The 25416-nt window shown below is 40.4% G+C and overlaps 1 protein-coding gene across 1 annotated transcript in view; it reads right to left on the reverse strand.

Moving 5' to 3' along the window:
• The window catches only part of LOC144510538 (ras-related protein Rab-40C), an 83859-nt gene that overhangs the window by 34881 nt on the left and 23562 nt on the right, over positions 1–25416 (reverse strand). The window contains exon 2 of the mRNA XM_078240050.1: positions 2885–2945. Within this exon, the coding sequence (XP_078096176.1) occupies positions 2885–2945 (61 nt within the window). The remainder of the gene's footprint in view (positions 1–2884; positions 2946–25416) is intronic.

The raw sequence follows: 25416 nt of genomic DNA on the forward strand, positions 1-25416 counted from the left end.
TGTTCCTCAAATGGGAAGACAGACAATTGGCATTTTCACCGTTTCTTGAAATTCTGGATTTTATATCACTTCTCATCAAAATCACCATCTAGTAACTTAATTCTCAGTATAGTATGCCAAATTATGGGTGGGTACAATTTAATTTATCTAGGATCCAGGATTCTAAGGTTCAATGTGAAAATTAGTCACTGATCCTATATACTAAAGCTATCTCTTTTTAAAAAAAGATCAAATTGAATTTCACTGGTGCAAAAGCCTTTCTTTCCAATTTACTTCCTTTCGTCACAATAAAAACAGAAGATGCTGGAAAATCTTAGCAGGTCTGACAGCATCTGTGGAGAGAGAATAGAGTCAACGTTTCAAGCCTGGTTGACCCTTCATCAGAACAGAGCTCGGAGTCATCCAGATTCAAATAGATTCTGAGCAGAGCCATCCAGATTCAAAACGCTGGCTCTATTCTCTCTCCGCAGATGCTGTCAGACCTGCTGAGATTTTCCAGCATTTTCTGTTTTTGTTTCAGATTCTAGCCAAGTATTTTGCTTTTATTTTTACTTCCTTTCAATGTTTCTTTTACATCAGTGAATACAATCAAGATATTTTATTGAATTGTTGTGAGTAAAGATTTTACATTAAGGTTATTAAAAGGATTGTTATTTTGCTATTCATCAATTTGCAAAGAATGTTCCCTCTTCCTCCAGAGCAGAGTCATGTTCAGTATCTGGAATTCAACCTAGTAACAGTTTTCTTAGGTTGATCATTAGGTATAATTTCCTAGAAGAAAAAAAAAGTATTGTAGGACATCTTTGAAACAGTGCCAATTGGAAATGTTCTATTCAGTTTCTGATGGTTTTGCACGACTAACATATGTAACATTACATTGATTCAGTGCGCAACAGGAAACCCTGAATGACCACACCTCCTTGGGGAGGTTTTAGCAAGTGTCTGACATCATTTTCCTGGTGTAAAAGGAGTATTGACGTTATTCTTTTAAAGCAACTTGTACTTTGTTTTAGTTAGTTGGGGCCACAAACAGTTTTATATACACTCAGTGGCTAATCATACAAACAATGCTGAGTAAATGACTTTTGGCAGACAAGCAGTGGATAACCTTTTGTTGCAGCAATAGATTGCATTCATTTATGGAGGGTCACTACATTGCATTCTATCGAGAAACTTCTAATAGGCTTTGTTTTGCCACGAGGCATGTAGTTTAATGCTGACATTAGCAACCATGATCTACTTGAATGGTGGAACAATTTGAGGGACTAAAGGTTTGTCTAGGGAGTGGTAAAGAGGGAAAATAGAAAAAATAAGGTAAAATAACTTGCATTTATATTGTACCTTTTGCAATCTTAAAATGACCCAAAGTGCTTTACAGCCAAATGAAGTACTTTTGAAGTGTAGTCATTGCTGTAAAGTAGGGAAATGGGGCAACCAATTTGAGCACAGCAAAGTCCAACAAAGCAGCAATGTGACCAGATAATCTGTTTTTATTTTGACAAAATAATGGACAGCACAGTGGTTAGCACTGCTGCCTCTGTGCCGGGGACCCAGGTTTGATTCCCGGCTTGGGTCACTCTGTGCGGAGTCTGCACATTCTCCCAGTGTCTGCGGGGTTTCCTCCGGGTGCTCCAATTTCCTCCCAGAGTCTGAAAGAAGTGCTGGTTAGGTGCATTGGCCGTACTAAATTCTCCCTCAGTGTACCCGAACAGGCGCCGGTGTGTGTTGACTTGGGGATTTTCACAGTAACTTCACTGCAGTGTTAATGTCAGCCTACTTGTGACACTAATAAATAAACTTTCAACAAATTGGCCAGAGCGCCAGGCAAATACCCATATTCTTCTTCAAACAGCACCTTGGGGGATTTTGCATCCACCTGAGGGGGTTTGCAGGATCTCAGGGTCATGTTAATCATCCAGAAGACAGCACCTCCAACAATGCACTGAATTGTTGTTCGTCTAAAGTATGTGCTCAAGTCTCTGGAGTGGACCTGCAATTTTTGGACTCAGACAAGAGTGCTACCACTGAAGCGCAACTGACAATCCAGAGAACTAGAGTTCAAATTGCATCATAACTATTTGAAAATTTTCATTGTTTCTTGGAATTCTGGATTTTATATCAATTTACAAAATTTAGGAAGAGGAGGCTGTAAGTTAGCAATAATGACCCTGAAGTTGATGCATTGTCCTAAAAACCTATTTGTTTCATTAATTTTAGGGGAACGAAGCTTGCTGTCCTTCCTTGGTCTGGCTTGCGTGTGACTCTACAATCACATTTATGTGGCTGACTCTGAACTGTACTTTAAAATGGCATAGTAAGTCACTCAGCTGCATCTTTACTGCATGCTTCTCATAGCAAATGAACCTCATTAAATTGGTTAAAACAGATAAGCTTTTATTTCACAATTATGAATATTTTAAACAAAAAGTTCTGTCTTTCTATTAGCATGTGCTTAAAGATTTTCAAAGTGAAGCATATTTGGCGGAATTACACATTTGGGATCCGTGTACACATAACCATATGGTATATGAATTAAAGTTAGCTTGCAACTGTCTCTTGACCACTTAATGCGAAACACTTATCAAATTCAGCCAATATTAAAATGGCAGCAGTGTGAAGTTCCCAGGACTAGTTTTTAAGTGAAAGTACATTGCAAACTTCTGACCATATGTGGTCACAAGGATTAGATGCAGGTTTGAAGGAAATGGGTGCTGTGGTTGTCCTTGTTCATTGTATAATAGTTTAAGAAATGGACCTGGGCAATATATAAAAATAAAACTGTAGATGTTACTGAATGCTCCTGCATCAATATTCTGAAAAAAATTGCATTAAGTACTGCCACAGTAATTAGTACCACCAACCAAAAAAAACCATATAATCTTACCAGAGCTCTAACTTTACACGCCTGCCATCCAGCAGGATTGTAGTGGTCTTATAATCAATTCCTGCAAAAATAGAAGAATTTTTTTTAGTACAACAGGACAACTTTGTGAACCCCTCAATTTTTTCATGTCATTAAACATATCAATTTTCTGCAAATTCTGGTAACATTCTCTGTTTTGGTTCAAGTTCAGCAATTAACTTACAAATGGACTAAATACCTTATGGCACCACAACATTAGGTGCCTCAGAAGAAATTTGTGGCAAAAGTGAAAGTGGCAGGAACCGATCAGAAGGAGATGATGGGGGTTAAGAGGAGTAAATTGGATAATTATTGGCTAAATAATAAACCCAAGAGCATTGGTGCTGGAAATCAAAAACAGAAAATGCTGAAAATACTAAGCAGGTCTGGCAGCATCTGTGGTAAAAGAGTCAATGTTTTGAATCTGAATGACTCCTCTTCAGAGCAGTGATCAATACTACAGCATAGCTCTCACTGAACAGCTGTGAACAATGATCTGTAAAAGGTAAAGATAAAGGCACCACAGTCCCAGATGACCATAAGCTTGCTCGCCCCTTTGAGGACACCACTGTTGAACACATTTCTGAAAGTACAAAAGTCTTTATAATAGCTGGAAACTTTCTAATTCTAAATTACTCAAAGCACAATATTTGGAACATATATTTGGAATATATATGAACAAATCAGAAAGTTACTGACTAAACAGCTGAACTTCAAATAACTATTAATGGGAAATCTCAGATTTGTAAACTTTAGAGAACAGGGAGTTAATTTTCCTGTTCTGCCCGCTATGGGAATTGTAGTACGCGAGGGGCGGACTATGGAAAGATCTGTTGACCTCGGGCAGGATTTAACGGTTTTGGAGCAAGCGCGGCCAGAAAATCCCACCCCCGGGGTCTGGCAACTGACTCATCACATCTTTGCTGCAATTGGGAGTCCTAGAACTCAAATATTTAACAGTATTTCAACCAGGATACCCACAATGCTCCTATCATTATTTAGTCACATACTGAGAATCACCAGTAATCCAGAGCCCAGGGTAAGCGCTGGGAAACCAGGTTCAAATCCCACCACAGCAGGTGGTAGAATTTGAATTCATTCAAAATTATGGAATTAAAGTCTAATGATGACCATGAAACCATTGTCAATTGTCATAAAAACCCATCTGGTTCACTAATATCCTTTAGGGATGGAAATCTGGCGTCCTTATCCGGTTTGGCCTACATATGACTCCATACCCATGGCAATGCGGTTGATTTTTAATTCCCCTCTGGCTTGCTACGGCATTTCACTCAGTTGCATCAAACCGCTAAAAAATCTCAAAAGAATGAAACTGGACAGTCTTCTCAGCATGGACCTATGCACTGGGAATGACAATAGCAAATGCAGCCCAGTTGAACCTGCAAAGTCCTCCTCATTAACATCTGGGGGGCTTGTGCCAAAATTGGGAGAGCTGCCTTAAAAACCAGTCGAGCAACAGTTTGACATTGTTGTGGGTTATAATTCCATGGGTATGACCATGTCCCAGACATCACCATCCTTGAATACGCCCTGTCCCACTGACAGGACAGACCCAACAAGGGTGGTGGCACAGTGGTACACAGTCGGGAGGGAGTTGCCCAGGGAGTCCTCAACATCGACTTTGGGCCCCATGAAAGAGATTCACCTCCTTACAGACAGAATTTGACATGCATTTAGAAGTATTAAACCACAAAATAATACACTACAGCATGCTATGTTGGTGATCAGCAGCTCACATATGTCCTGAGACAATTCTGCAGTGCTCTGTGGGTTAATATAGCCTTCACCCTGCATGCCAGAGGGGAAATAATGGTGCAGTACTTGATTATTCATTAGGGCATCCAAGTACATCTATAAAGTATCTCCTATTCAAGGGATGGGGACATTCTGCCATGCATTAGTGAGACACTATACTGTGTCCATCTGTAGTCATTGTACTACAAAACATGAAGATTTCAAAGGAAATTTTAGAAAACTCAAATGCAAAACAATTCAAATTAAATTCACAGAAGAGCACACTGAAAACCTTTTATAATAACAAATACAATTGATGGTGGAGGGATGGATTCTGTACAAAGTAGAAAGGTAAAAACAAAGGATTAAGAGCTGAAGAAGTTCTATTAGCTCCACTCAGTGATCAATTGCTTGACTCTTGCGGTAGATTATGAATGAGAGTGGTGTTAATTCCCAATTTCTGTATGCAGTAAATGAGTATGATTTCCAATCCTGCAAATCAAATATGATAGATCAGGGTTCTAACAGGAAACGAATGCCCATGTGAGATAAAGGGATTATGTGGCTTTTTCTTTTTCCTTCATTTCATGCTATATCAAGACTCTGCAGTGCGATGCTCTCCCACCATCCCCCTAATAATGCTGACTTTAACCAAATACTAATCCTGATTTGTAACTACTTACCATAAATGTAGAAAGCAAAAAGATCAATTTTCCCAAGTTCATAGAAATTGCATCCCCATTGAACTAATGCAAAAATGTTCCAAGTCCATTAGTCCAATCCTGTGCCTCCTGTCTGCACATCAATCGCCAGACATTTTTCACAGACCAGTTTAATGAAAATGTCATTTTGGATGGAGACCTCAAAACGACAACAAAATTTAAATGCCCGTCATCAGTACAATTTTCCTACAGTCAGGCTTTCTCCCCAGGAGAATGGGAAATACACAATGGTAAAAGAATTCCAGGACAACTCTTGGTTTTGAAAATTAACAAAAAACCAAATAGGGAATCGATGTTTCAATGCAGCCCATTGGCAGAAACATGATGTTTGCTCACTGACAAAGGCAGCTTTCACATGCAGACTTGTGCCTATGAGCAAATACGGAGTGAACTAAATTTAGCATGCCTCAGGGCTAATAATCTATCCCTTTACCAGTAGATTACATTGGAGACATTGTACAGAATGGCAGCCATATACTCCTGATATTTCAGGTTAAATTACATCAACTATTAGAAGTATGCTCAAAAGGTAAGATGACAGATAAATGAGTAATGTTGTACTTATTTAACTGCTTTCTGAAACCAAATCACTGCTTTATTCACACCGAGTCCCATAACAACTTTGGCAATCACATCCAGAAATCAGCATGATCTGGTTAAACCAGGGATGTTGCAGATATAGCTGGCCCAGACAGCTTTTCATAAATCCAAATCCACTTTCAACAAAAGACCCAGAATTTTCTGACAAATAACAGAGTTAAATGTGCACACTGTTACTAGTGTAAAAAAAAATCAGCAATTTGTAGCATGGAAGCGATGCAGTGTATGTTGCAAGGTGCCCCAAATTACTGGATGATCTACGTCCCACTGCAGTTAGCTTCATTAAAACTGGAACTCAGTGTCAACTTCCCTAAGGGTATCAAGAAATTACAGCATTTACACTGTAAAAACGAATTAAACTCACTGCAGAAGATTAGGGCCATTACTTAATGATACAAGGACCCTGCTAATAGAGTGACTTATGTTTCTAATGGTTCCCCAATTGAAACCAGTTAGCAATTTGGGGGGTGGGGGGCAGGGGGGGTGTTGGGGGGAAGAAGAAGAAAAGAAGAGAGAATAACCTGGAGGTGGAGCTGGCTGAGTGAGCAGGAGGTCAGCAAGAGATCAGAGTTGAGTTGGAGAGGGGGCTAACCGAGGGTAAGGGTTGTGTGGCCCAGTATTTTACAAAATTTCTAGTAGTTATGAAAGCTTTGAAACTGGAACTAAAGTTTGGTATATGCAGTAACAATTTATCAACCGTGCTAAATCAAAAATAAAAATACAAGTCACGGTTGGCAGTGCTTTTCAGCTAAGTTCCCTACTTTTTAAAACCACTCTAAAACTAAAATACATTATTAGAACATGTTCTAAATGGGAGAAATCTGTAATTAACTGCCAATCTGAACCCTGGCAGGAGGCTGGTTGTGTGTTATGTTCCATAGGCAAAAGTAGTTTGCTTTCCTGCACATGATTCGGTGCTAAACTGTCTTAGTTGACACTTTCCTAACCATTAACTATTGAAATCATTTGAAGGAGATAAGACTGACTGTTAGTAACATCATTCACCAAGGTCCCCGATGTCTGTTTCTATGTCCTGTTAACCCCACCGCAATCAACTCACTTCCAAATATGGAAAAGTATAAATATCTTTGGTTTTTAATTACCGCACTAGGGTTAAAGTTAAATAAAGTACAGTACATGGTGCTTGAGCTCAAGGTCAAAATGCACATGCTCATTCTAATGTTAAAGTTCCTCAACCAAACAATTAAACTTTGAATGGTTTGATTACTAACACTTTGTGGTCTTAAAGATCCACCCCAGGATTCATGCATTCCACATGGTAAAAGATCAAATTAACCTTGAGCAATGTTTGATGATTTGAAGAAAAATTTATGTTGAAAATTTTGATGTGAAATCGGATAAAGATGGCCATCACATAGGCATAATGCAATTTTCAAATGCATGCTAAATATACCAAAACTATTCAGAATGCTTTACTGCACTCTGATACGTTTCTCCAGCTGTTTCAATAGGATTCAATCATACAATCATACATATAAAGAAAATAAGTTACCGCAATATTTTACAGTACAACTGCTGCCTCAGTGCCAGGGACCTGGGTTTGATTCCAGCCTTGAGTGACTGTGCAGAGTTTGCATGTTCTCCCCATGTCTGCATGGGTTTCCTCCAGGTGCTTCAGTTTCCTCTCAGTCCAAAGATGTGCAGGTTAGGTGGATTGGCCATGCTCAATTGCCCTTTAGTGTTCAAAGATGTGTGAATTGGTCATGGTAATGTGTGGGGTTGTGTGGTATTGGGCGGGGTGAGGGGCTGCGTAGGGTGCACTTTGGAGAGTCGATGTAGACCTGAGGGGCTGAATGGTCTCCTTCTGCTCGGTGGGGATTCTACGGTGTATGGTATTATTACAACAAGCCACAGAACTACAGGAGGTAGAGTTTCACTTGCACCTCCTTCAACTTGGTCTTTCAATGCAGTCTCCTCTCCGTTGTGGGGGCTAAACACAGACTGGGTGGTGGCTCTGCAAAACACCTTTTCAAAATCCACAAGCATAACGACAACCTTCCTGTCGCTTGCTATTTCAACTCACCATTTTGCTTTCATGCCCAAATGCCCACCTTGACCTGCTGCCATATTCCAGTGAGCCTAATACAAACTGGAGGAACAGGACTTCATCTTTCCATTATGGCACATTACAGCCTTCTGGACTTGTTGCGTTCAACAACTTCAGACCATGAACTCTCTCCTCCTTCCTGGCCCCTTTTTTAAATCCAATTGTTTGTCCCAATGCCCTCCCTGTTCCGTCAGGGCCATGTCACTTGTTCTTAAGTTTTGCATTCACAAAGCACTGATGCTTGTTCTGCTATCTTCCATTATGCCACTATCAGCACCTTCTTTAGTCTTTAACATTACCATTAACACTTCCTTTGTCTTGTGTCCTTGACACTTTTGTGGAGCAGTTAGCTCAGTTGGCTGGATGGCCAGTGTTGATCAGTTTAGTGCCAACAGCAGAGTTGATTCCTGTTCTAGCTGGGTGGATTTGGGATCTGCCTCTTTGGACTATTAGTGTTGGAGACTGCTATATTGTGTCACGCCTTTGGACTCGAAAAGAAAAAGGATAGACAGTGGACATTTTGTTGATTCCCCCTTGTGTCACGACATTGGAAAGGGAATTGCCAGAAATTCAGATGCATTTAATATACACTTAAAGAGCTGAACCATCAAGGGAGCTTTGTTCTGAAATGGATTCAGATTGTAAATGTAAAAGGTCAGCAGGTAATAGCAGCAACCAAGACTTAGAAGGAGGGGCTTGACTTTACATCAAAGGAAGACCATCCAGTATAATTTACCATTCATTTGCCAATTTTTTCTGTGTTTCATTGCCTGTACCATGAGACGGTTACATAGAGTTACTTGTGGTCATCTCCTATGTTGGCATGGGCTACTCAAGATAACTAAATAGGTTTTAGCTTATTTGAAAGCAGTTTATATATTGCGCAAATCAAATATTAAAGCCAAAACCACTCTGCACCACAGGTTCAGTTTCCACGCGAGTGTTGAGAACAAATTCCAAAAATTGAACTGAAATTTAGAAAAATACATTTATGAATTTTGCACAACTTCAGGATGATGATTAAAAAATGTATTAATTTACAAGTTTTTGAGATGTGCCTGCAGCTATCCTTTGAATCCATTCCTTTATGCATGCCAGGGTCAATAAAGGCACCGCATGCATCAGCTAAAAAGCTTTCTCTGGGGAAGTTCCTTTCTCCACGAACACATGACAATCTGTTTTAGTAGAGCTACTAATGGCACCATACCCTCCGAGAAAAAGCAAGGTCTATAGAATAAAAAAGAAATTCTGAGCCCAATTCCCTGGAGCGCATTGTACTTTGTAGAGTTTTATCTTACTTATTAAAAGGCCTCTATAGCTCACAGTATGTCCATAGTTAATTCACAAGTATAGAATTGCAGACAAACATTCTCCCCATGTTGGAATGATTGATCTAACAGCTGTAGCTAATTGTATGAGTAAGATTGATTCACAATATAAAGAATCATGATTTTAATATCGTCATACTATTGTACCTCATCTGGTGTCATGTACCAAGACTAAGTGGACTGCATTGAGATCTTTGGCAATTAAAATTCTCCTGTTAAACGTTACACAAGGATTCTGTATTTTGTTGCATATTTAAAATATTACCAAAGCTAAATAGAAGCATTGTTTGACCATTCACCATTTCATGTCAAAACCAGAGGAGGAATTTTATCTTTGGCCTGGTTCTCAGAACAAATCATCTATTTAAACAACATCCTTCATATTGCAATATTTGTTTAAACAGTTTGTAGTTTATAGAAATTGGGAAATAAGACTGGAAACTAAAAGGAAATAGACTGCCGAAAAGGAGACTTTTTTTGCTGTTACTGACTGTACCATTGGTAGAATTGAAACAAGAAATGCTCCAGTTTTTTTTTAAACCAATGGGATTAGGTAATTGCATGGAGATCAAGGAAAACAATTTAGAACTTCAGGGATTTGGTGATTTGATTACTAGCATTTAGCCTCATCCTTTTTCTATTTCAAAGTGCATCATTAAAAACTGTCTACACTTTCTCCACTGCTACATTCCAGAAAGATGCAGGGAGCAATCTTGAATTATTAATCCTCTAAATTATTCAATACCACAGGGAGACTGCAATTTAGAACAAAAGCAATGCATCAAAGACTTGTAATTCCATCTACGGTAAGCAATTTAAATGCTGATTTATACACAAATTCCTCCAGGTCAATGCAGCACAATTTTAAATTTAACAAATAGGTATACGGGAAAAGAGTTTCTTGATAATTGAATCCAGTTTTTAATGCAACTTTGTCCCCTGGAGTCTCCTGTGTGGAAAGTCCAGCATTTGAACAGAATAGATGATCAAAACTTCGGATCATCAATGCTATCCTTTGTTTACCTTACAGGGACAGTTGAATTATAACTTCCATACAAGATATTGACCAACTCTCCTTATTTCTATTAAGCCAGGCACTTCAGCCAAAAAGTGCTGTTTCCCATTTGCAATAAAATCTATGGTCAGTCAAGAAACTCAAACATTGCACTTTCAACATGTGATATGGTGTAAACGCAGTGCACTATACCCACCACACCAAAAATAAAGCTGAACCTTACCTTGATATGTTCCTCAAATATATTAATATTAGCAACTTGGAATTCGATGTTATGGTGACCTATAGCAGTTGATGTGCGATAAAACAATCAGAGAACTACTATATTTCAGGCAAGCAGCAACAGATGCGATATACAAGACCTTCTAGTAGATTTCAGAATATGATTTTCGGCCGTTTGTTCTCCAAAACATTTCTTATGATGTATGTTATGATATTGAAAGTCTGTGAAATTTTTCATCTGAAAGAATCTTCACTGTAAAACTACCACTTAGTACACATCAAGAGGAGGAAGGTTTGAGTGGAGCATAAACATATGTGGCATGGACTGGTTGGGCCAAATATGAAGAGGGAATGGCGTTGTGGTATTGTCACTGGACTAGTAACCCAGAGACCCAGGGTAATGCTCTGGGGACCACCATGCCAGATGTTGAAATCAATAACAATCTGGAATTAAAAGTCTGATGATTATGAAACCATTGTCAATTGCCGTAAAACCCATCTGGTTTTCTTTAGGTAAGGAAATCTGTCTTCCTTACCTGGTTTGGCCTATAAGATTCCAGATCTACAGCAATGATGTTGACTCTTAAATGCCCCCTAAAAAAATGCCTCGCAAGCCACTCAAGTCAGGGCAATTAGGGATAGACAATAAATGCAGGCTCAGCCAGCGACACCCACATCCCATGCAAGAATAAAAAGGCCTGTTTAATGCCATATAAACTACGTAAAACCAAACTAAAATACTGCATTAAGCTACATATTCCCTCTTTATATAATATAAAGTTTGAATATGGATCCAGAGACCAAGCTTCATCCACATGCACAAATTTAATATTTTCCTCATTGGTCAATAATACAGGATATGGTAAGTAGCAATCAGGAAAGAGGGGGGAAATTAGATAGCAATTTTCACAATCCTGCATAAACACCAGCAGGGAATAATCCTAGTGATGGGATTTAACATTGTTAGAAGAGGAATGGGCCAACTTCAATTCCCACAGCATGTTAGTCAAATCACTAAGAGGGAATAAACCAAAGGAAAGTTTCAAAAGAAATATGTATTATGTTACAGTGCCATTAAAATACCAAAATTATGACAGGTTGTAGTTTTAACATATGAGCACCCTCTTTTCCACACAATTAAAATTCTTTCCCCTTAATCATGTCTTTGTTCTCCCTCTACTTTGGTTTTGTCTTAACCAATCAAATCCATAAGACCATAAAACATAGGATTAGGCCACTCGGCCCATCGAGTCTGCTCCGCCATTCAATCATAGCTGATATTTTTCTCATCCCCATTCTCCTGTCTTTTCCCATAACCCTTGACCCCCTTATTAATCAAGAACCCATCTATCTCTGTCTTAAAGACACTCAATGACCTGGCCTTCACAGCCTTCTGCAGCAAAGAGTTCCACAGATTCACCACTCTCTGGCTGAAGAAATTCCTCCTCATCTCTGTTTTAAAGGATCGTCCCTTTAGCCTAAGGTTGTGCCCTCTGGTTCTAGTTTTTCCTACTAGTGGAAACATCCTCTCCACGTCCACTCTATCCAGGCCTCGCAGTATCCTGTAAGTTTCAATAAGATCCTCCCTCATCCTTCTAAACTTCAACGAGTACAGACCCAGAGTCCTCAACCATTCCTCATACGATAAGCTCTTCATTCCAGGGATCTTTCTTGTGAACCTCCTCTGGATCTTTTTTAAAGCCAGCACATCCTTCCTTAGATTTGGGGCCCAAAACTGCTCACAATACTCCAAATGGGGTCTGACCAGAGCCTTAAACAGCCTCAGAAGTACATCCCTGCTCTTGTATTCTAACCCTCTCGACACGAATGCTAACATTGCACTTGCCTTCCTACCTGCCGACTGAACCTGCACGTTAACCTTAAGAGAATCTTGAACAATGACTCCCAAGTCCCTTTGTGTTTCTGATTTCCTAAGCAATTTCCCATTAAGAAAATAGTCTGTGCCTCCATTCCTCCTGCATAACCTCACACTTTTCCACATTGCATTCCACCTGCCACTTCTTTGCCCATTCTCTTAACCTGTCCAAGTCCTTCTGCAGCCCCTGCTTCCTCAATATTACCTGTCCCTCCACATATCTTTATACCATCTGCAAAATTAACAATGCCTTCAATTCCTTCCTTCAAACCGTTAATGTATATTGTGAAAAGTTGTGGTCCCAGCACTGACCCGAGGCACACCACTAGTCACCAGCTGCCATCCCGAAAAAGACCCCTTTATCCCCACTCTCTGCTTTCTGCCAGTCAGCCAATCCTTTATCTTACCCTAACACCATGGGCGCTTAACTTATTTAACAGTCTCCTTTGCAGCACCTTGTCAAAGGCCTTCTGGAAATCTAAATGAATCACATCCACTGGTTCTCCTTTATCTAACTTCCTTGTTACCTCCTCAAAGAACACTAACAGATTTGCCAGACACGACCTCCCCTTGACAAAGCCGTGCTGATTCAGTCCTACTTTATCATGCACTTCCAAGTATTCTGCGATCTCATCTTTAATATTGGACTCTAAAATCTTGCCAATGGCCGAAGTCAGGCTAACCGGCTTATAATTTCCCGTCTCCTGCCTCTCTCCCTTCTTAAACAGAGGTGTTATATTAGCTACTTTCCAGTCCTCTGGTACCCTCCCTGCCAGTAAGAAGTCTAACAACACCAGGTTAAAGTCCAACAGGTTTATTTGGCAGCAAAAGCCACTAGCTTTCGGAACAGGCTGTTCCTTCATCAGGTGGGTGGGAGTTCTGATCACAAACAGGGCACGAAGACACATACTCAATTTACATGAATAATGATTGGAATGAGAGTCTTTACAGCTAATCAAGTCTTAAAGGTACAGACAATGTGAGTGGAGGGAGCATAAGTAACAGGTTAAAGAGATATGTATTGTCTCCAGACAGGACAGCTAGTGAGATTTTGCACATGCAGGCAAGTTGTGGAGGTCACAGATAGTGTGACATGAACCCAATATCCCGGTTGAGGCCGTCCTCATGTGTGCGGAACGTGGCTGAGCAGAGACTGGTGTTTACCCCAGTCCAACGCCGGCATCTCCACATCATGACCCTCCCTGCCTTCAGTGATCCTGAAAGATCACCACCAATCTTACATAGCCCTAATTAAGCTCAAAGTTTGAACAAAATCACTTCATTTTTCTTTTAGTCACTTTACAGCCTTAACATCAAGTTTAACAATTTTAGACCTGACCATCGCTTCCATTTTCTCAGACAGCAGGTTCTCGTAATGAAGGGTGGCTACATCAGAGTCACTGGAAATGAAGGTGGTGTGGGGCTGATGCTTGGAGTGATTTATCCAATTTTCCCTGCCACATGCTTGGCCAAGGATGTCTTTTCCATTTTTGCCTGATTTACAATGTTTCCCTCGCTGACTTTCAGATCTAACCATTCAACCCCCTATGTTACCATCATCTACTTCTTCTGTGTCATTATTTACCCCTTTTTACATTGCACCAACATTCCTTCTGTCATTTACTAACTCCTGCCCTCTGTCTGATCATAAACCTTCCCCTTCTTTCCGGACTCTTTTTTTCAGACCCTGGACTAGCTTAAAAAGCTGTTAATCTCTAACATCTTCCAGTTCTGATGAAAGAGCACCTTAAAACAATAACTTTGTCCATAGATATTGCCTGATTTGCTAATTGTAACCTTGCCTGCTGCAATGTTAATATAAGGGGATTTCAAGTCTGGAATTGTATAAACTGGCACAAATTCAGCACAACTTACATTTGACAGGTGTTAATAGATCGGAATCATGTTCTACACAGCTAAATAAAGAATAAATATCTGTGGCAAGTCTGTTCCTAATGGTAGGAAGATTATTACATTTACTGTTAGAAGATCAAATTCCATACAGAATGCAAGATTAATCTCACTACATTTTTGTTCTCCCTAGGCTGAAGGTCAAATCAACTAAAAGAGCTTGCGTACCTCGTACACTAATCACAACATTTACTTGTACTGTGTGTGCCAAATCTGATGCATCAGCTGTCTTCTGACAAAATATTGATTACTCCGGCCTTCACAACAGTCACCTATCCTTTCATTACCATCACGTTCATTTATCAGTTGTCAACTAAAGGCAGCATAGGTCAAAACTCAATATATTCTCAACTACAGAAAAATATCATTTTGGTGTCACATATATGGAGACGATTGATTTTCTGTATGATGCTAGACAATGTCTTAACACTATAAAATAGAAACCACATGATTTTGAAAATGTTATATCTGATAAATAAGTCCAACTAACAGCAGAGCAAGGAAATTATCTCTACAAATTACCATAAAATAGTGAAGAATTCAGTACTTAGTCATATGGTCACTTAAATGCTCCAGCTATTGTGTAAATAAATCATCCTTACTTGCCTTCCCTTGCTAGCTGGTGTTAAACTGTGAAATCCAGATTATTGCAAAATTTGAATTCCTGTTAACTGATCTTGCTTAAGAGTTGTGCAGTTAACATTTGAGGAAATCCCACAAGCACCGACATACAGAATCATTTTAAAAATTAAAAATTTCTTGAATAAAAAGAGCAGATTTAAATTTTTCGAGAATATGTAACACATTAGACCCTAATCATTTATTTGATGTTCTCTTCAGCATGTCTTATTCACATTAAGAAAAGGGCCAGAGCAGCTGGTCACTTTAGCAACATATTGTTGTGCAATTAAGAGATCCTATTTTATCTTTGTCCTTGGGAAAGTGGTTTTGCTTAAAAAGAATACCATAAAAAATATATATACACACCAGGAGGAGATTTAGCATCTGGATTTTACACCAAGTACAATTTAAACATCTTGGGGGTGAATTGGCCTTGGGCGATAGCCCATACAGGCAAAGTGAATTAGTTCACACCATCCAATTTTCTTTTCTGTTGACTTAAATGGATAAAACATTGCGAATTTCCTATTGGCAGCTTCCCACCATCACCAAATGTCAATTTCACCAACCCCCTTGGTGACACCATAATGTTAGTACTGTTTACCATTTGCATTTTCTTCCAGTAAATGCACAGAATACAAGAATCCTGCCCATGTTTGTGTGGCTGAACAGATTTTTTGTAGTACCTGGAATATCTACAATTCACAAGAACACAAGCTAGAAACTGCATAGAAAACTGATAGAATGTTGTTTTCAAGATGTCAGACCAGTTTATTTAAGCAGTTAGAAAAAAATTCCCCAAATTAAATCTAGTTTTCTATCCACAATACTATGAGGATTAGAAACAAGTACCCAATCTATACAAAAGACAAAGTCCAACAAGTTTTACAGTTTCATTGTTATGATAACTTGACTACAAAGAATATTTTACCCAACTCAAGTTCCTGCTTTTTCCAAATATTATTCAAAGAGCAAACATATCGGTGCAGCTTTCCAAACCAACCCTCAATTATCCAACTTCTTCCCAGTTTCACCACAAGGCATACCGTTTAAAGTTCAAAGTCATTCTCTGACATTTTTAAGCACCATCGGATAATAAAATCTTCTTAACTATGCACTCCATCAAAATCATCATAAATAGATAGTAGATTTTCAGCACATATGTAACACTGGATGTGTATTAGAATCAACTATGGTATAAAGTCATTGCAAGCTAGGTCCTAATAATTTAACAAAATAAAAGATGATGTAGGTTGTAGAGCAAAAATGACAAAGAGGTTGGCAGGACAAGTTGAGTAGGCTGTTAAAGCATCTGGGAACCATTGCTTTAAAAATTGAGGACAGTTTACTAAAACCTTTATAAGTCACGGTTAGGCCTCAACTGGTTTCTTGGACGGAATTCAGTGGGGGGGAGAAATAAGCAGAAGGCCAAAAATTGGTTTCATGCCAGCGTGAATTTTCCTGCGATCTTCCACTGACACCCCCCATGACAGATCTGGAAACCGGCTAGGGGTTGGTGTGAAATTGATTTGCACTCCATTAATGGGATGCAGATGAAGCCCTAACTGGAATCTTCCCACCCCTTCGCCACAACACCAACAGGAAAACACACCGGTCCAGAACACACCTGGAACAACATGACGTGCAGAAGTCAGGACTCATCCGAAAATGCTGGAGTGTGGGATGGAAGCCAACAGCAACTCTGGACCCTGAGCCACCGCTGCAACAGGTGAGGAGAGCATCTTACCAGGAAATCTTCCAGCTTGTGTCATTGGGGTAGCCCATTTTTCAGCCTCAAGAGTGTTCCAGGAGATTCAGCTTCTTTCTCAGGAGGTCCATGTTCTAGCCTCAGTGTTCCTGCAGATCCATGTTCTTTCTTCAATGGTGAGTCAGTGTTGTTGGGCACCTTTTCAATATGGCACTCAGATATAATGACAGGACTCGTGCTATCATGCCGGCCCTGCAAGAGTACAGCGTTAACCCCACCCCCACCTGCCCCAGGTACATAACTAATGAGCCTGGGGCCAGACAATATAGCTTGGTTTCCCACTTTGCAGCAAGAAACAGACCACTTTCTGTTCCCACCCCACCATGGGACCTAGTCCCAAATGGCAAAATTTCACCCATTATAGGTCCAATTCTGAGCACCACACTTTTGGAAAGATGGGAAGGCGCAGATCTAGAGGATTCATTAAGTGAAGAGGCTAGAGAAGCTGGGATTTCCCTGGTGCATACAAGGTTAAGGGAGATATAATAGAAGTGGCAAAATCGATGAAAGGTTTTGATTGAGTAAAGGAGAAACTGTTTCCACCAGCCAGAGGACACAGATTTAAGATAATTTGAAGAAGAACCAGAGGGAGATGAGCAAAAATATTGGTAGGCAGGAAATTAGGACCTGTAAGTAGTGATAGGAACAGATTCAATAGGATCGTTCAAATACATGAAAAGGAAAAGTTTACAGGGCTACAGGGAAAGATCTGCATAGAGATCTGCACATGCTCTTTCAAAGTGGGCAGCACAGTGGTTATAGCACTACTACGTCACTGCATCAATTCCAGCCTTGGGTGGTTGAGTGGAGTTTGCATGTTCTTCCCTTTGTCTGCGTGGGTTTCCTCTGGGTCCTCCCACACTCCAACGCTGTGCAGGTTGGATTGCTCCTTAGTGTCAGGGCGATTAGCAGGGTAAATAAATGGGGTTACTGGGCTAAGATCTGGGTGGGATTGTTATCGGTGCAGACTCGATGGGCCGAATGGTTTCCTCCTGCACAGTAGGGATTCTAATATTCTATGATTATATGAACACAATAGGCTGAATTGCTTCTGTAAAATTCTATGATTCAGCATTCCAGTTGCAAATAAACACACACCTATAGAACACCTCGCAGGTTTAACATATTTCCATTTACTAACCAACAGTAAATAGCTAATTTACAATTCAGACTGCATGTTCTCACTCAGCAATTTCATTTTTAAAAGCTCAGCAACAGCTTTAGCAGGTAACCAACAAGATAAGCATTTCAGATAACTGTCAGTGAAAAGGTGCATTGACAGTGAACACGCGGTAGATAATCCATCACACATCCAACAATTTGCATCGATATTTTCTTCAAATTGCAAGAGAGGGGAATTAAAGTATAGAGGGAATACAAAGTGATGGACAAGGGGGAAGGGGTGATCGCACAGGAGTGATCGTCTTTGTGGAAAATGCCATGTCACAAACTGAAATAGGTTTGATTTTGAAGAGAACATTCAAAAGGCTGACTGTCAGAGATATCAATGGACTGAAATAAGAAAACCAGTATTTTAATTCAACTAAGGAACCAAAAACATACGGACCCACGTAAGGATATCCCAGCAAAATCTGTGAGATAAAAGCTACACACATTGATTAGTAATGCATAGCAACTGGCTCAACAGCACAGAATCATGCAGTAATGCATCACAATACACATCATACAATCCCATATTAAACGAGCCATACAAGCCCACGCAAGGAGCCTAAGGATTGAAGGGAAGGTATTTTTCAGGTAGATTATATTTGTATCATAAATTAGAAATAGAGTGCATAATTTCTACTAAACATTATAGCTAGATATTTATATTCCTTACACATGAATCACTAACAGGAATTAGGAAACCTCAGTTAAGATAGAAAATGATTATTTCTTCTCCATGAGGACTATGTTCCCACTTGAACATTGAAGTCCAATTCTAGAACAGCATTTGGTAATAGTGTCTCTTTTGATGCTTATGTGGTCTAAAATGGAAGTGTATAGTTCGAGGGCAGGGAAGTAACTAGAACAGGGTGCCAAGATGTAACTTAGGCCCCATTTGAAATACTCCGCTCTGATTTTTATATTTCCATTCCATAATACAGTCTCCACATTTATAATCGATTACATAGACAGTTTACTACCATAATATAATTACAACCCTCCTCCAATGAAACTTTAACTGTTCTATCAGGGGTGATAACAAAGTGAATGTAATTGCATCATTAAAGACAATTTTCCAAATTAATCTGGACATACAACGAACAAACTTATATTTATATAGTGCCTTTCGCTTCCTCAGAACGCCAAATAACTATAACATACTTTTACAGAGTGCCCTGTAACCTCAGCAGTCCAGAATACTTAGGATGTCAATTGTGTATTTTAGAATTTTCTGGATTATAGAAGTATGTTAGAATGCTCTTTATTCTTTCATGGGGTAGGAATGTTGCTGGCTAGGCCAGCATTTGTTGCCCAATCTTAAATGCCCTCGAGAAAGTGCTGGCGAGCTACATTCTTGAATTGCTGTAGTTTAGGTGCTGCAGACACACCCATAGTGCTACTAGGAAAGGAAATTTAGCTAGGAATAAAAAATTGGGAATTTAATCCAGTGACAGTGAAGGAACAGCAATATAATTTCAAGTCAGGATGGTCTGTGGCTTTGAGGGGAATCTTGCAAGTGATGGTGTTCCTATGCAAATGCTACCTTTGTCCTTTTAGGTGAGAAATGTCACAAGTGTAGAAAGTGTTGAGGAAGCCTTGGTAAGTTGCTCTAGTGCATTTTGCATATCGCACACACTACTGTCACCGTGCATCAGTGTTGGAGGTTTTTAAGTTGATGAATGTGTGTTGATCAAGTGAGTGGCTTCTGCTGGATGGTGTCAAATTTCTGAAGTGCTGTTGAAGATGCAGTCATTCAGTTAAGTGGAGAGTACTTCATCAAACTCCTGAATTGTGCCTTACAGACACTCCTAAATTGTGTCTTGTGGACAGGCTTTGGGGAAATCAGGAGGTGAGTTACATGCCACAGAATCCCAGTGTCTGATCTACTTGTATAGCCAAAGTATGCCAATGGCTGATCCAGTTTAGTTTCTGGTCAGTGTAAGCCCCAGGATGTTGAAAATGGGGGATTCAGTGATAGTAATGCCATTGAATGTCACAAGGAGGTGGTTGATCCATTTTTGTTGGAGATGGTCCTCCCCTGGCACTTGCATAGCATGAATGCTACTTCCCAGCCCAAGCCTGAAAGTCTTTCTGCATATGTACTCTGCATATGGACTGCTGAGTATTTGAGCAGTTGCAAATGGTACTGAACAATGTTCAGTTATCAGCAAATATCCCACTTCTGACAATGACTGAGTGAAGGTCATTGATGAAGCAAATAGTTGGGCCGAGGACACTACCCTGAGCAGCTCTAGCAGTAATGTCCTGGGACTGAGATGATTGACCTCCAACGATCACAACCATTGTTCTTTGCATCAGGTAGGACTTTAGCCAGTAGAAATTCTCCGTTTGATTTTAAAATTTTGCCAGGACTCCTTGATGCCACACTTGGTCAAATGCTGCCTTGATGTTCAGGGCAGTCACTCTCACTTCATCTTTAGAGTTCAGCCCTTTTGTCCGTAATGAGGTTCTGAGACAAGTGGCCCTGGCAGAATCCAATCTGAGCATCAGTGAGTGTGCTACTCCTGTCTATTTTTTTAAAAAACATGTGTGTTTTTTTAAAAAACATCATCAAGCCAGGCAATAGCTTCCGCAGTGGCTGAATGGAGCTCCGAGTCCTCCGCTGAGTTTTATCAGGGGGAAATCTTCAGTGACGTGAGTCATTGATTGAGGTGCACCACAGCTGCTGTCCAGGTTTCCTGCAAGACTCCACTTGTGCTGCACAAAGGCCTTGACCAATGCGGAAACAGTTGAGGAGTGCGCAATGTTGCTGTGGCAGGTGGAAACTGGGTGGGATCTGTGATGAGGAAATGGTTTTTAGTGGTGGCTTAAAGCTCTGTTACTGCTTCCACAGGGCCTCTGCTATTAATCCTTGGCATGGTGGTCTTAGCCCCACAGGCTGGAGTGATGGAAAGCAAGCAGTAGGTAGACTAGTAAAGTCCTCACGTAGCAGCAGTCTTGGGTTGATGTAAACCGTCTCCAAAAGCTTTCTTGTTGCAATCTTCCCCTTTTGTGAGGAGGCAGGATATTACTCAGGACTGGGAGCCAGGGGAATTGAGTTGATCAGAGGGTACCCAAAATGATGCTCATTGTTGTGTTGAGCTGGGTATCTCCAAGAAGTAGGTGTTGTACCATACTGGTGCACAGTACTCCGCAGTCAAGCAGACAATGGCAAGAGCTGAGGTCCTTAAAGTTTGGGCATCTGCATCCCATGAAGAGCCAGCAAGTTTGCTGAGCAGGTTTTGCATTTTGATCTTTGCTGCTGTCTTGCTCAGATGTTTTTTGTTTGTCAGTGTTTGGTCAAGGATAACACCAAGATAAACGGGATGTTGTTCATGATTCAGTTTCTTGCCATTCAAGGAGGTGTTAAGTTTCCTCTAGGTGCTAGCACTGTGGGGGTGGAATATAGTTGAGATGGTTTTGCTCGGTCTTACAGTAGCTGGCTAGCTTTGCAACATTGTTGTTTAATGTTGCCTCAAGTTTAGAAAATGTCTAAACCTGACAGGCACAGCAGATATCGTCAGCATAGATGAACTTAGAAGACAGAGTTAGAGGCAAATCATTGACAGTGAAATTGAAAAGGGTTGGGCTAGAATTACTGAGTAAGTGCCACATGATAACATTGCTGAAAACTTCTTCCAGCACTTTGCTAATGATCACAAGTAGGCTGAATGGACAACAATCGGCCAGACTGGATTTGTCTTGCTTTTTGTGGACAGAATGTACTTGGGCAATTTTCTACATATTTGGGTAGATGCAGGGTTGTAGCTAGGGGCGCAAGTCTTCAATGGTATTGCCAGAATGTTGTCAGGGCCTATGGCCTTTGTAATATTCAATGCCTTCTGTCATTTCTTGATATTACGTGGAGGTAATTAAATTGGCTGGCATGTGCGATACTGGGGGCCTTAGGAGGAGACAGAGATGGATCATCCATTCCACACTTCTGCCTTAAGATGGTTGCAAATGTTTCAATTACATATTTTGCACTGATATGCTGGGCTTCCCCCACTATCGAGAATGGGAATATTTGTGGAGCCATCTCCTTTGCTCAATTGTTTAACTTCTATGACTGTTGATAACTGGGTGTGGCAGACCAGAGCTCAGACCCAAACTGTTGGTTGTAGGATTACTTAGCTCTCTCTGCAACATTCTGCTTCCACTTTTTGACATAAAAGTGGTCCCGTGTTGTAGCTTCACCAGGTTGGCATTTGTTTTAGGTATGCCTGGTATTGCTCCTGGCATGCCCTCCTGCATCTGCATCGAACTAGGGTTGGTCCCCCAGCATGATGGCAATCTTAAAGTCAATTGTGGTTGAATACAATTCTGTTCTGCCAATTGGCCATAGAGTTTCATGGGTACCCAGTTTTGAGTTGCCAGATCTGTTCGAAATCAAACCCATTTAGCACAGTGGTAGTACCGTACCGCACAACATAACGGAGGATAATCTCAGTGCAAAGATGGGATTTTATCTCCAGAAGGATTGTGGTGGTCATTCCTACCAATACTGTCATAGACAGATGTATTAGTGACAGACAGACTTGTGAGGACATGGTGTAATACATCTTTCCCTTCTGTTGATTCCTTTGCCAACTGCTAGAGGTCCAGTCTGGCAGATATGTCTGTCAGGCCCAGCCAGTAGTGATGTTACTGACCCAGTCTTGGTGGTGGATTTTCAAGTCCTATTCTGTGTCTTTGTCACTCTCAATGCTTCTTCAAGGTGATACTTAACATGGAGGAGTACAGATTCATCAGTTGAGGGATGATGGTAGATTGCAATCAACAGGAGGTTTCCTTGCCCATGTTTGACTGGTGCCATGAGATTCATGGTGCCCACAGTCAATGTTGAGGGCTCCCAGGACAACTCCCTCCTGACTGTCTACCATGGGACTGTCACCTCTCTATGCTGAATTAGGAAGGGAAAGCACAGCTTGGGAGCAATACCAAAAAGCACAAAGCAAAATTTTTTTAAATGACCTAAAGAACAGGATTGAAATTTAGGGAGTAAAAGGTGGAATAAAGAGATTACCAGGTAAAAGGGTGCTAGGTGCAGATTCCCATCAATCCGACACATTTGGAGGACATTGCTGAAATGCAGGTGCCACAAACAGCATCAAAATAATATCCAAGGTATACATACAATGCACTTAACTTGTAGAGCTTCAACCTACACACTGTAGGAAGCTGGTTAGACACGTAACTAAGATTAAATGAGATCAATTATTCTGAATGCAAAAGGCAAAAAAAGGCCTTGAGTTCATGTTTCACATTTTCTGCAACTAAGATTAAAGTGAACGACTGCACTACCTTTTGAGGCAATAATTTAAGGACAAAATTAAATAATTATTTTCTGACAAAAGACCATAAAATATCACTAAAGAAATAGAAAAGTATATTTTAAATAGAAAAGGGTTTTGATTTATATCCCCGAATGGTACTACCCTTGGCCTGCCTGCAAGGGGATATAGTGGCATTGTGACCATGTCACTGGACTAGTAATCCAAAGGCCCAGGCTAATTCTCTGCGGATAAGAGTTCAAATCGCACCATGACATCTGATGGAATTTAAATAGGAAATAAAATCTGGAATTAAAAGATAGTTTCATGGGCAACATTACTATCTGGTTAAAGTCCTTTAGGGAAGCATATCTGGCCTACACATGACTCAAGATCCGTAGTAATATGATTTATTGTTAACAATCCAGCCAGATGCTTTGTCCTGGATGGTATCAGGCTTCCCGAGTGTTGTTGGAGCTGCACTCATCCAGACAAGTGGAGAATATACCATCACACCCATGACTTTTACTTTGCAGATGGTGGACAGGCTTTGGGGAATCAGGTGGAGAATTAAACACCACAGCAGTCCAAGCCTCTGACCTGCCCTTGTAGCCACTGCATTTATATGGCTAGTCCAGTTCAATTTCTGTTCAATAGTAACCCCCACGATGTTGATAGTGGAGAATTCAGCAATGGCAGTGTCACAATGTCAAGGGGACATGGTTGCTGATGAGCGCAGACTGCTTCAGTATTTGAAGACTGTGCAACCACCCGTGAACATCCTCACTTCTGACCTCATGATTGACAGAAAGTAAATGACAAAGTAGCTGAAGATGGTTGGGACAAAGGTCACTAACTATCCTGAGGAACCCCAAGTGAGATGATTTGCCTCCTGACAAATACCTTCCTTCGTGCTATGTATGATTCCAACTGGTGGAGATCTTTCCTCATCAATTCTTATCGACTCAACTTTGCTTAGGCTCTCTGACGCCACCCTCGATTAAATGCTGCCTTGATGTTGAGGGCAGTCACTCTCACCTCACCTCTGGAATTCAGTTCCAGTTTGCATCAAAACTGTAATGAGGTCTGAAGCCAAGTTGAATCTTTCTGTAACACCTCCAAATTCACTGACCAAATTAACTCTCCCTCCTTGCTCTTGCCTGACTATTGATATTTGAAAACTGTTTCACTAAGAAAGTACGTCAGTGTCATCTTCTAACAGCTTTCCAGCTCTCTCATGGGAAGTAAAGGATCACCCAAGCACAACGCAATGCCATCCACGCTCTCAAGACCAACCGCAACACAGCATCTCCACATCAGAAGTAAAGGATAACAGAGCAGGGCATGCCCTGATGGATTTAATCCACCCCTCATTATAGCATACAGCAATAAAAAAAGCAAATGCTGGAAAACCTCAGCAGGTCTGGCAGCATCTGTGGAGAGGGAAACAGAGTTACGGAACCAAAGAAATCATATTGGACTCAAAACAATTAATTCTGTTTTTCTCTCCACAGATGCCGCCAGGCTGGCTGAGGTTTTCCAGCATTTTTTGATTTTATTTCAAATTTCCAGGATCCACAGTATTTTGCTTTTATTTTCAATGACAACAACGTGCAAGCAATTTTGGTTAATGCACCCAAAAAATTACATGTACTTTGAAGCCAAGTTTTAAAAAAAATTCCTATGGAACAGTCACCAGTCTGTTTCTGGGGAGAATTGGGGCAGATGTTTTCCTAATAGAGTTTATTATTTTACTTCATGAAAACTAACAGCTTGTTTCCTTAAAGGCACTGGCCAAGAACTGCAGATTCCTGTCCCAAAATAGACTCAGAATGACTTCCAAGGGTGTTCCCTCCTTTTCAGTTTGTTTCATCAGAGAGGAATGACGGCTTCATTCCCATTAATTAACATTCATTTCCTCCCAGCAGAGACAAAACACTTTTTTAAAAAATCTCTTCCATTCCCTCAAGTCCAGAAGACAGTGACAATCAGTTTCCCAGCTCATGCCAGAAAATAAATAAGTGGGAACATATCTAACATGCCTCACCCTTGAGCGGAGTACATTGCGTTCCCTGGTCACTTTTCCCCTTAACATGATGTTGTACATTGGGAACCTGGTGGATGGCTTCAATATTCTACACGAGGCAGAGCAGCAGAGCATACAGCTTTTCAAATTTGCCGCAAGCCA

The sequence above is a fragment of the Mustelus asterias genome, chromosome 23 (assembly GCF_964213995.1).
Source record: "Mustelus asterias chromosome 23, sMusAst1.hap1.1, whole genome shotgun sequence".
Taxonomy (NCBI): domain Eukaryota; kingdom Metazoa; phylum Chordata; class Chondrichthyes; order Carcharhiniformes; family Triakidae; genus Mustelus; species Mustelus asterias.